Genomic DNA, 12,050 nt, shown 5'->3' with positions numbered 1-12,050 from the left:
TGTGGGACTCTGTGCATGCAAAGGGATCAAATAATAATTTGGATATTTCACTGCTAGAGCAGGGGTAGGGCTCTGGGAAGGCAGAGAGTAAGACTTAGAAAATGGATTGGGAAGAAGGAAATGTTTGGACTGATAGTGCTGCTAAAGACACCAACCCTGCAGACCAGGATGGAGACCAACTTCTGGCTTTTTTCTTTCTGCCTTCCTCCCATTCCTCCATCAGAGCCACCCACTTAGCATCTGCAGATTGCACCTTAGACCTCTGCTGAGGTTAGCTCAGACAGAGGGAAGGAATGGAGAGAAAAATCATCCCTCTAGAGAGTAGTGGGTGGGCCATTTTCGCATAAGAGATCAAACATTGTCAGACTGGACCTATTTCTTGTGCATTTCTGAGGCTTTACATATAATGACAGCTAGTATCAAATAAGCTATATTTTAAATCCTCAAAGGAGGATGTGCTTGATAAAAGAATCCTTCAGCAAACCAGTAGTAATTACAAGTCATCGCTTCCTAGTATATCAGTTTTCTAAGTCTTCATTGGTTGCTGTTAAACTGGAACACGTCTGCAGCTCAGCTAGCTTTCCTTCATTTTATAGCTGCGACTTGGGAGTCAGCGAACACCTCTGGGTAGAGGAACTCTTGGTTCTTACAGACAACGCCACTCTGATTACAATATCCTAAGACAGAAGAAATAGACAAATGATTCTGCTTTAAAACAGAATCTTTGCAATGAAACAAACAAAAAGAAGCCGTTTGTGTGACATTGAAGCTTTTTGATTCCTGTCTCTCTCACCTGTACATGCTGTGACTTGGTTACAACATATGGACTCTGGCTGCAAAACACTTTAAAAATGCTGTATTGGCACCTGCTGCAATCTGCCAGCTCATTCCTTAGGGCCAGTCAGTCCATACGGTGCCAGTGCTGCTCCATTTTCCTTAACTCTGTGTTGATTAGAAGCTGTTGGAAGTGATTGCCAGAGGTTTCTTTTCTCTCTAGTGCTGCAAAACCAGTGATGGCAATAGAGGTTACTGGATGGTGCTGGTTGATACCATACTCTGCCAACATCAGATTATTCTGTTATTTACAAGGAGCTTTCACTGCAGGATTAGGAGACTGATTCTAGTCTCAAAGCAGCCTCTAAAGCACCATGTCACCTTGGACTAGGCACTTCATCTCTCTGGGTCTTAGTTTTGTATCTGTAAAATGAAAATTTAAGCTAGACGGTTAAGAAAAGTGTGTAAACAAAGATTTGACACTTTATAGCTACCAATCTTTTTTTCCCAATAATTAAAATAATTCCAACATTATAATGCTATGCAGTTACTAAGGACAAAGAAGAAAGGATAAATGTCATTTTAATTAAATCTGCAGATGGAAATAAATGGGGAAGTTCTATAAGTAATTGTGAGACTATGTCTTAATGGAGTCCAAAAGAGTTTCCTCTTTGGGAAGTGTGAGCTAATACACCCACAGAGGAGTGATTAGGGACAGGGATATTTATACTAGATGGGAAATGCTGGGAAGGTGAGATTTTATATCAATACCCAGAGGTGAGATGTGGGCACCTGATGATGTGCAAAAGAACATATAGATTTGAAGTATTTCCCGTTAATGATGATGATGATGGATTTATTATATGTTAGAAGTCCAGGATAGCAATCTATGATATCTATCTATCTATCTATATATATCTTTATATAAAGATATATTATATATATAAAGATTAGCTTGCTTGTTTTCCACTCTGATCTGTGAATGGCTGATTAGTCACCATCTATTTACAAGCCCAGTAGCCATAAATACAGGTCACACAAGACCCACCAGAGGGGGAAAATCCAATTGTGTGTCTAAGCTCATGTTTCTAGTTCCCCTCCCACTTACGCACATCCAGTCAACTGCAGGGAAGGACCTGTAAACTCAGCCACATCTCTGACTCCTGCTAATGACAGGCCAACCACATGGACCCAGCCTGTGCCCAAGGCCCTTGTTATTTAATTGAAGACAGTTCAGTGCATTTAGAAGACTTCCTGGCTACAGGGAAATAAACTTGCACCAGCAGTGCTTGGGGTGGAAAGCAAGAATAGCCTAGTGTTATTCCACAGAGACTCTTGGTTTTTTGCGGAAAAAGTCCTAGCAGAGCGGACTGCTCCTCACCTCATGTCAGTCTTCTGGGTTTGCCCAGACATCCAAGCTCTGGGTGAATGGGTGGAAATTTCAAAGAGAGGAAAAAAATGACCCTAAGCTGAAGCCTGGATTCTGGTTGTGCATTTATGTGTCTCTCAGCTACAGGCAAGGCCTTTACTTACATCCGCTGCTCTGGGGAGGGAGTGATGGTCGCTGGAGAGCCATGATTGGTAATCGTTTCCAAAGTTAGACACCATGCCCTCTCATCCGCCTTCCTCCCTGCCCAGGTCTGGGGTCTAGCAGGACTTGTTTCCTCTGACTCCTGCCGGGGAGGTGGTGGTGGTGGGAATCGCTGATGCTTTCTGGAGACCAAGCCTTGGGTTATCTTGCAGACACCCACCCCAATCCAATTCTCCTTTTGCCTTTCTACTTAAAGCTTTCCCTCGTCACCAACCTCTGACCATGCCGCAGCGCACTTTTTGTCCTCACTCTTTGATCCTGTTTATGCTGTGGTCCTTTCTAGGCAGGCCCAGGTGAAGCCTCTGGAGGGAAGCCTTAGATCAATGTTCCTTAAACTTAAGCGAGCATCATATTTACCTGGAGAGCTTGTTAAAACAGATTGTTGGCCCACGCCCCTAGAATTCCTGTTTCCTAGCTCTGGGGTAGAGCCTGATAATTTGCATGTCTAACAAGTTCTTAGGAGATGTGGGACCACTTTGAGAACCAGTCCGGGACCACTCTGAGAACTACTACCTTAGATAAAAGAAGGTGACGGTGCCACGGCTTGAGCTCCCCCATTTCTTTCCGTCTCTCCCTGCTCCCTTCGCACTTAAGCCATTTTCATTTTTCCGTCGTAGATTCTGGCTTTTGGACTCTATTTCACTCCTATTGCCGGTTTTGAGCCTTGTTAGAGACGATTCCTGACCGCACTCCACGGTCCTGCGCAGCTTCGTTCCCACCGCCTTCACTGTGTTTCCACTGCAAACGCTGTCCGCTGCACTCTCCCTCTCTCCGGTGTGAATTGTTCACCCTCTTCCCCTACTCCTTGCACTAAATGCAACCTTTTCTGCAACTTAGCGGTGGCCGGCATCGCGGCTCGCCTCTGCGCTCCGCAGCCTTTGGAAGCTCCTTTGTGTTGGTACTGCCACGCTCCCCGCGCATCAGTCCCAGCCTGGGGCGCAGGGGCAGTTTCCGCGCCTGCTCTGCGCTCGGACCTCATCTGGCTCAGGCTCCTAGGCGTGGGCTAGGGCGGGTGCTAAACGCTCCTCTGTTGAGCTTCGGGCGCTGAAACCCGGAGGGTGGGCGGTAGCAGCGTCAGGTGGCTGCTCTGCGTCCCGGTGCACCGCCCAGTGAGTCCCTGCTCCACCCTCAGCCAGGGCTGGAGCGGGAGCTGATCAACACCTCCGCCCCGGCAGCCGCGTCCCCAGAAGCACCTAGGACTCGGGACCTTGGCAGGAGAAACTGAGATGTGACCCTTCCGACTGCCCATTGCCCTCTTTGGCGTCCAGCCTGCTTCTTCCACTTCTTTTCCCACTCCACAGCCCCACTGGACAGCGAGCGTTTGCCTCAATCTCCGGGGAGAGAGGAGCGGCCAGCAGGCGCACAGCCGGCAGAAGTTAGGTTCAGCCGGGCAGCCCCGATCCAGCTGCGCCAGAGGGGTGGGCTAGGTCAGGGGGAGAGGAAGGCGCAGTAAAGGGTTCGGGAGATAGGGGTTTGAGTGGGCTTTTCCTGCTCCCCCGGCCCCGGGGCTCGGGGCAGGAGGGGGAAATGCTGAGCCCGCGCCTAGGCGACTGCCGCCGCGGCAGCAGCTTCAGCAGCAGCACCGGCGGGACAGCGACAGCGGGGGCGGCGCAGGCGCACTGTGCCCCGCGGAGCCTGCAGTTCCCGAGCCCCGTGTGCGGCACCGCCACAGTCTGGGCAGCGGCGGCCGGGGGAGCGCTACTACCATGAACTGCCTGGTCCTCCTCCCCAGAGCTGCTCATCCGGGTCGGGCTGGAGACACAGTCAGGGGACCCCGTCGCCGCCGCCGCGCCCCCTCTTCTTTCGGCTCGATCTTCTCTTCCACCTTTTCCTCCTCTTCCTCCACCTTCTCTTCCTGCATCCCCCCCTCCCCCGCCGCGGATCCTGGCCGCTGCTTTCCAGACCCAGGATGCCGGGGGGCAAGAGAGGGCTGGTGGCACCGCAGAACACATTTTTGGAGAACATCGTCAGGCGCTCCAGTGGTAAGAAGAGTTGCAGTCAGAACATCCCCCCCCTCACCTCCATCCTGCCCACGCGCGCCCCCCATCCTCCCCATCCTATCCTTCTCCCAAGGGGGAAGGGAGATGCAGACAGCCCTACCTGGTGGCTTCAGTTACCAGCTGGACCTGATTTTGGGTGGGAATGGGAATGGGGTGGCGAAGGAAAGTTAGTTGCATCCCCTCCCCACGACACCCCCAACCTCCTCCCACCTGTCCAGAGCCCGGAACAGGAGGAAGCCAAGGGGGAGTAGCGGGTAGGGTGTAGGTACATCTGGAGAACAGAGTTGAGTTTCGCTTTGTTGAGGAATATCTTCTTGTTCATCTTTCTCCCACATTTTCTTCCAAATAAGCTGCAGAAACTGATCAAATTCTTAGAGTTAATCTCAGTGGAAGTGTTTCCCTCAAGTTGGGAATGGCTGTGAAAGTGGCTACTTAATAAGATTTAAGTCCCTGGAATAGCTTTCAGGCCCAATGGACACCGCTGAAAGGGGAGCCTTGTGTTAGAGAGAGTATTTGGAGTTGAACCTAATAAGGAGAGTCAGTTCTTGAAAAATGGGAAGGCAATTATTGTGGTCAAATTTGTATTATTATGGTCAAATTTGGGTTGAAGTTTCTTTCTTTTTTTCATTGCGCATTGGTCTATATTGATTTATGTGATATATTTGGTTTGACTTAAAAAAACAGGAGAAACGTAGAAGGGAAGTAGTAGTTGCTGTGCTTTTGAAATAACTGGACAGAGAATTTTTAAAAATGCCATTTTGCCATGTTACTGATATTAAGGTTTTCTTGCCTTAAAGTGTCTTTAAAATGCATCCACTTAAGCATTCATTTCCTCCAAGATATTCTGAATGGGTATGATTATATAGTTCACACTTTAGGACCTTATAAACTTCATTTTAATGAAATCTACATCTTATACTTGTTTTTAATTCTTTTATATAATTTTCAATTTTAATAGCAAGATATATGAAGTATCCTTTAAATTTTTGTTTTTTTTTTCCTTCAGAGGCGTGTTACTTTATTTTGAAATCCCTTGCTTGGAGAATTATAAGAAAGACATTTCTGCATATTGATTACAGTAGAGTTTGGACCAAAACAATGGAAATGCTCCATGCAATTTCATAATCATTGTTTGTTCACTCATTCATTCATTGAAACAATATTTATTTGGGTACCCTGTACTACAGACACTCCGTGGGGTCTTTTGGATAAAAAAATGATTTAAACACTTCTGCTCTCAAGAAGCTCCCTGCTTAGTGGGCAAGACAGAGGACACTCAAGTAATAGTACATGATTAAATACAATTATGCTTTTCCTGATTTGATAGATTAGGTTATATTAATTCTTAGGTTATGATTTCTTCTAAAACTAGGCTTGCAAAACACTTCCCCTGATTTGGGGACTATATGTTTTCAATGTCCCAGGGTATTTTTCCCATCAATTGTCCCATCAATCTTGGACATGTTATTTGGTTTTAATTTGAGGCTTGTGACTTTATTTCTTCCAATTTGGTCAATGCCTGATACTATATAAGTCTTGAAAAGACTTTTTGAGTTGAAAAAATAGCTAATAGGCTGGTCTTGGTTTTTTTTTAATAACTATAATATTTATAACCATTCTAGTGTCATACCAAATATGTTTTTGATTTTTTATGTAATAGAAATATAAATTCATAAAGGTAGGCAATTTATTTATTACTATTATTATTTATTGTACTAAAATTACACAAAATCCTTAAGTAGAATGGGAAATTATTATTAAAACAACCAGTTTAGGAAATGTGAATGTTATTGGAATTAGCAATTTGAGATAAATCACTCTTATTTCAGCTTTCTCATCCTCTTGGGTTATTTCAACTCCGTGCAGTTTGTTCTGTGAGAAGACTTTTCAGAGAGGGCCTTAAAAAATAAAATCGTAGGCTCTCTGTTGCTCTGCATGGTAATCACAAAGTAGATGAGAATTCCTTGGTTGAAGTTTATTAATGTAGCATCTTTGGTTGAAACTTCTTATACAAGACTGGAACTAGGAGCCAAGTTTTTAGACTATCTTTTATTTCTGATATACCATGAAATTAAGACTTACCTAATGTGACTTAGAAATGTCTGCTTTTATTACTTCCCATTTACATCTACCATCCAAATTAATGAATGCTTTATCTTTTTTACACTTTATGGTCATAATTACTTCATTGGTTTAATGTTTCTTTCCATGGATGACACCAAGTGCAAATGAAAATTTATCTATTCTGGCATTTTAAATACCACCTCTAATTGTTTATGACTGACTTTTCATACCACTACTCAAAACCTCTAAGCTTTGAGATGTGTTAGATAGTTGAGGTAAGTATATGTACATGTGTATGTAATCAGTACTGGAAAGTCTCAGTGCCACTTGCACAGGAAGAACCTCAGAAATTGAGAATTACAGTATTAAATTTCTGTACACATTTATGTGGGAGTATCCCACAGTTGTTACCATTTCTATGTGATTTGGCAGAGAAATAAACAATTTCTCAGAATAAATTTTTCTAATTGAGGTGAACAGAGAAAATTCCCTTTGGGATTCTCATAGGCAGATGGAGTCTGTCACAGTGAAGGTTTCATTATTCACTAACTTAATGACATTGAAAGTGAAGTACTGGCAGAGCTTTAGTGGACAAGAAAGAAGAGAAAGCAGCACTCTTAGGTATGAAAGGCAGTGGACACCAAGAGAAAACATCAGGCATTTCCTTGTCCCCGGATATTACTAATGAGCAGACGTCTCAACCAATTAGAAATCCATCAGACAACTTCTTGATACAGAACAAAACAGCAAGAAGTGTGGTGTATTTGGATATGGCTTTTAAACTTGAGGATTTCCTAATAAAGTTCCAAACTCCTCAGCTGCAGTTTCCCAGAATAACAGTGCTGTATTCTTTGCCCTAGGGTAGCACTGTAGTCTATTTACTGTTATTTTACACCTCTTGAGATTGGATTTTTATTTTCCTTATTTAGTTGACTCAGTCTGTTATGGGAAAGCATTTCAAATTGTTACTGGTGATACACAGTCTATAAAATAGAATAATGAGGGCCATTGAGTAGGATGGATATAAACATACTTTATAGCCAAATCCCAAAATTGTAGAATTAGGGGATTCCTCTTTTTAGTTTCAAGATAAAAGACAAGATAAGATCATTTTTAGACAAATGAAAGGAATTATAGTCAATCTTAACATGTAGATTCTAGTAAATATAGAGTGTACATTGTTATTTCAAGAAGTTGTAAAGGTCAAAAGCATAAATGCGAAAGCAAGAGTTAGATCTATTTTTGGCTCGTACGATCAAAATAGTTTGCTAGGAAGGGAAAGTTTGGGAACTATGGTGAGTTCATTACATGCGTGCAGTGTTTTCATAGAAGGCCCCTGTCCAAAGTGCTTACTGACCAGAATCTGTGTCTGGAACATTATTAGGCTATCTTCCCTCATTTAAATTTTAACATTTATGTAAACTCTTCATCAATATATTTTGGGCTGTAGGGAGTGTACCTACACTTGCGGGTAGGGGGTAAGTACCTGAAAACAAGCAACAGTTTCTTAAGACTTCCAGGAGGAATTTTATATTCCAAAAAGCAAAACATTTCTCAGGACTTCAATTATTATGTCTTTGGGCAGTAGATTTTATGTGTATATTGTTTCTGAATCCTTAACAAATAGGCAGAAATGATTAGTTTGGGTGACAGTAAACTAGGTTGCTATTTTGAAAATTTATAACCATAAAAATAATGTCTTTTAAATTAGAATTTAACTATTGTTAATAGTTTTTTTTAACATTTATTTAGTCTTTAATATTTTATTTTAAATTTATTTTTGTTCTTCAATATTTTAGACATTAGGAAAAGCTAGAAATGTTTTTCTCTTTGAGAAAAAAGGGGTCCAGGAAAGAAGAAAACAGAAAAGGCAGTATTTTATGAATTGCTTAACTTTCCAGAGAAGCTCAATATACTCAGTTTTCCATTTTGCTTGAAATACCTGGTTGCACAAGCACTTTCTCTACTTGATTCTGTCTTCCTGATAGGAAAATTCAAAATCATTTTTATGCTATGATTAATATTTATCAAAACTGAGATCTTAAATGAGAACCTATGGGAGAGAAAATAGAGAACTAGTGATTTAAAAACAAAACAAAAAGGAATAATAACTCATAAGCATCCAATTTAAAAGAAATGGTGAAAAACAAATGGTTTTTTTTTTTTTTTTTTTGGTATAGAGTTCTTGATATTTTTTTCTTGAAGGATCTTAACTGCATTCAGGAAAGGATGATAAAACCAGTTAGTGTTTTTGAAGCTTTGGTTTACCTAGGTCTTATAATGTATCATTTTTTCTTTTAAAATAGCATAGACATTGAAATTATACTGACCACTTCCTAAATTACATTTATAAGTAAGCCAGAATATTGTCCCTTGCTTTAGAGTCCACACTGCCTTATATAATGAAAGCAGTACTTTGTTTGCTAGACAGTTGCTTATCCCAGGACACTCTTGTGTTCACTAGAAATTGCTCTGTTGTCTATCTTTTGCTTGAGTTCAGAAGTAGAGTGTATAAGAAATCCATGTGCCTGGCCCTCTGTTAACTGCCCTACTAAAAGAACCTTGTAAAAGGTTCTCTCTATTTTTTAATAAAAGGGAGTAGCTATGATTGTTCTAATTGACAGTGACTGAGTAGATTTCTATAAAGAAATCCTTTAATTTAGTCAATATTTATCTTTTGCTTTCATTGTTAATAGCAGCTGTTTGCTAGCATGGAGGAACAATGCTTCCACATTCTCCAGTGTCTAGCCTAGGAAAAGCTGGTACTGTTCTCCAGAGTGCTGTAGTTAGGATTCACCACAAGAGGTCGCTATAGGTCCTGCCACAGGTGAACCAAGTTGTTAATATGTTTCTGTTTCTCTCTTCTGTCCTTTTCCCTCAAGTTTGATTGGGGGTTGAAATCAGTGTAATCAGTTGTTACTCTTGGCAGCAAATATCTAAAACATAAGACATATAGACAAGTGAGATGAAGAAAGGTACTTATTTCTTTAAATTATTACAATCTTGTTCTAGTTGATGGTGACTAGTATTTTGTGACTAAATGAAAGTTATATTAGCAAAAAAAATTTATGTAAGGAAATAAATTTAAATAAATTTTAGACTAGTAGAGCATTTACTTTAGCATATAAACTTAATTTTATTGTAATACATTTTTTCAATATGGTGATAATATATGTGAAATATAAAGTTGTGCAGAGTAATGATACATAAGTAATAGTCAAACTGGAAGGATGAATATATATTTTTTATTTCCAAAAAACTTTTCCTTACAGATGTCTTGATATAATTTAGATTAAACTAGTGAAGTAGATTCATGATAGTGCTTTGATTTTATTAAAATATAGTTTACAGATTTACAGTTACTTACCTAGGGTATTATGTGATTCTAGTACTTTGATGTTATCCAAACTTTTAAAATAAAATACAGAGCTAAAGTAAATATTCTTCAAATTTTCCCAAACTTATTAAATTCTCAAAAATATGATTAGAGATATTTTACTTTAAGAGGTTTTGTATTCTGCCAATCATCAAGCCTGAATCTTGGTTTTAGGGGTTTTTTTCTTTTTGATAGGGTTAGAAATCATATTTTTGAGAGAGGCTCTAAAATGTCTCAAACAAAATTAGTTTTAATGGGAAAAATTAAAATATGCCATACAGCATTTTTATGAATAACAGAGATACATTGTGAAATCAGATAAAATAAGTAACAAGTCACAAAACCAGTGGTGATTATTGTGGAAATTGAGGTCAAAGAAAGTAGTCTTTTTTTTTTTTTAATGCCATTCATTTTTTAGGGGGGTAGGTAATAAGGTTTATTTATTTATTTATTTTTAATGGCAGTGCTGGGGATTAAACTGAGGACCTTGTGGATGCTAGGCATGCACTCTGCCACTGAGTTGTACCCTCCCCGCAAAGAAAGTAGTCTTGATGTGCTCTAAGAAAGGGACATTTATAAAACATGTCCATTTTAGAATTTAAAGAACTCCAGTCTTAACTGTTCCCTCCACACACACACACACACACACACACACACACACACACACACAGAAACTATTATGAGATGATGGATATGTTAATTAGCTTGATTGTGGTAATCATTTTACCATATATATATATAATAAGCCATCAAGTTGTACACTTTAAATATATATAATTTTTTTTGTCAATTATACCTCAATGCGGCTGAAAAAAGATCCTCAGTATGTTCCACTGAATATCCTAGCTTAATAATGTATGATATGACTCCCTGTCTTTTTTCTTTTTTTAATTGAAGTATAGTCAGTTTACAATGTGTCAATTTCTGGTGTACAGCATGCTGTTTCAGTCATACATACACATACATATATTTGTTTTCATATTCTTTTTCATTATAGGTTATTACAAGATATTTAATATAGTTTCCTGTGCTATACAGTTTAAACTTGTTGTATATCTGTTTTATATGCAGAATTTAGTATCTGCAAATCTCAAACTCCCATTTTATCCCTTCCCACCCCTTTTCCCTCTTGATAACCATAAGTTTTTCTTCTATGTCTATGAGTCTGTTTCTGTTTTGTAAATAAGTTCATTTGTTGATATGACTCCTTTTCATCATTGAAGAATGACTAAAAAGAATAATTTAAATATTCTCATTTTATATAATATAGAAGTTTTAAGATTGAAAAGACTTGGTCTTGGTCTTGATTGAAAATTACCCTCATTTGGTTGAATGAGGGTAATAACAATATTGTCACATATATCAGTGTGTATTTTAGACATTATTTTATTATTTGGTTGTTTGTAGATACCATTACTAATAAAGAGAAATATTTGTGTGCATTCTAGATAGTAGTTTTGTGATATATTAAGTTTCACATGGGAAAAGATAGGAAAATTAAATAAGAAGTGAAATAATTTAGAAAGGAAGAGTGGTTGAAAAGCCATTTGCAATTTTATTGAAATGGATTTCTTTCTTTCTTGGGTCTGATCCCATCAGGGAAACATAAGTACAAAGTACAAGTCCTGTTGATTTCACGAGACTTATGATTTGAGATCTGAGCTGCGGAGCTCAGTTAGCAGTATCTAGAGGTAATGAGTTAATAACTGGGAAATCATGGGAATGTTGATATGTGGACTAAGCTTCTTGAAGATACGGCTTATACTTTATGCATATTTTTATATCCCCTACTGTGAAGAGCACATAGCACTAAGTACTCGTTGAGTAGATGTTTTTTGATTTTTGTCTCCTAAATTAACCAAGTCTAGAATTGAGTCTTTCCAAAACAGTGCTGATCAAATCTATTAAGTAAGCTTGTATCAGTGATTGCATAATATAAAATATTTGGTTAACCAATGTGTAAAGCTGAAAATGGAAATCGCATTGTGCAGGACCAATCCAGTGCTACTCATGGGAGCATGAGAGGCGAACGTGGAAGTGATCTCACTTTCATTACTCCCGCTGAGGTACAGCTGAAATGTTTTCTGTCACTTTTGTTCTGGTTTCCAAGGGCTTAAAAGCTGGACAATTTCATATAAGAAATAATTGTTTAGAAACTTATTGATCCTAATCAAATTATTTTTTAAAAACCATTTTGCAGTTAGGAGTTATGAATGGTTTAAGTTTTATCCTTGAGATTTGATCT

General features: G+C 39.3%; 1 protein-coding gene across 7 annotated transcripts in view; it reads left to right on the top strand.

The window, feature by feature from the left end:
- Nucleotides 1-12,050, top strand: part of KCNH5 (potassium voltage-gated channel subfamily H member 5) — a 333,981-nt gene that overhangs the window by 60,925 nt on the left and 261,006 nt on the right. The window contains exon 1 of one of the 7 annotated variants that reach the window (XM_006206981.3): nucleotides 4,275-4,347. The exons of the other annotated variants lie outside the window; for them this stretch is intronic. Within the exon in view, the coding sequence (XP_006207043.1) occupies nucleotides 4,275-4,347 (73 nt within the window). Of the gene's footprint in view, nucleotides 1-4,274; nucleotides 4,348-12,050 lie in introns of those variants that run through there. 7 annotated transcript variants of the gene reach the window in all.

Source organism: Vicugna pacos, chromosome 6 (genome assembly GCF_048564905.1).
Source record: "Vicugna pacos chromosome 6, VicPac4, whole genome shotgun sequence".
Lineage (NCBI taxonomy): Eukaryota > Metazoa > Chordata > Mammalia > Artiodactyla > Camelidae > Vicugna > Vicugna pacos.
Note: the sequence above shows the minus strand (reverse complement) of the source record. Positions and strands in the feature narration are given on the sequence as shown.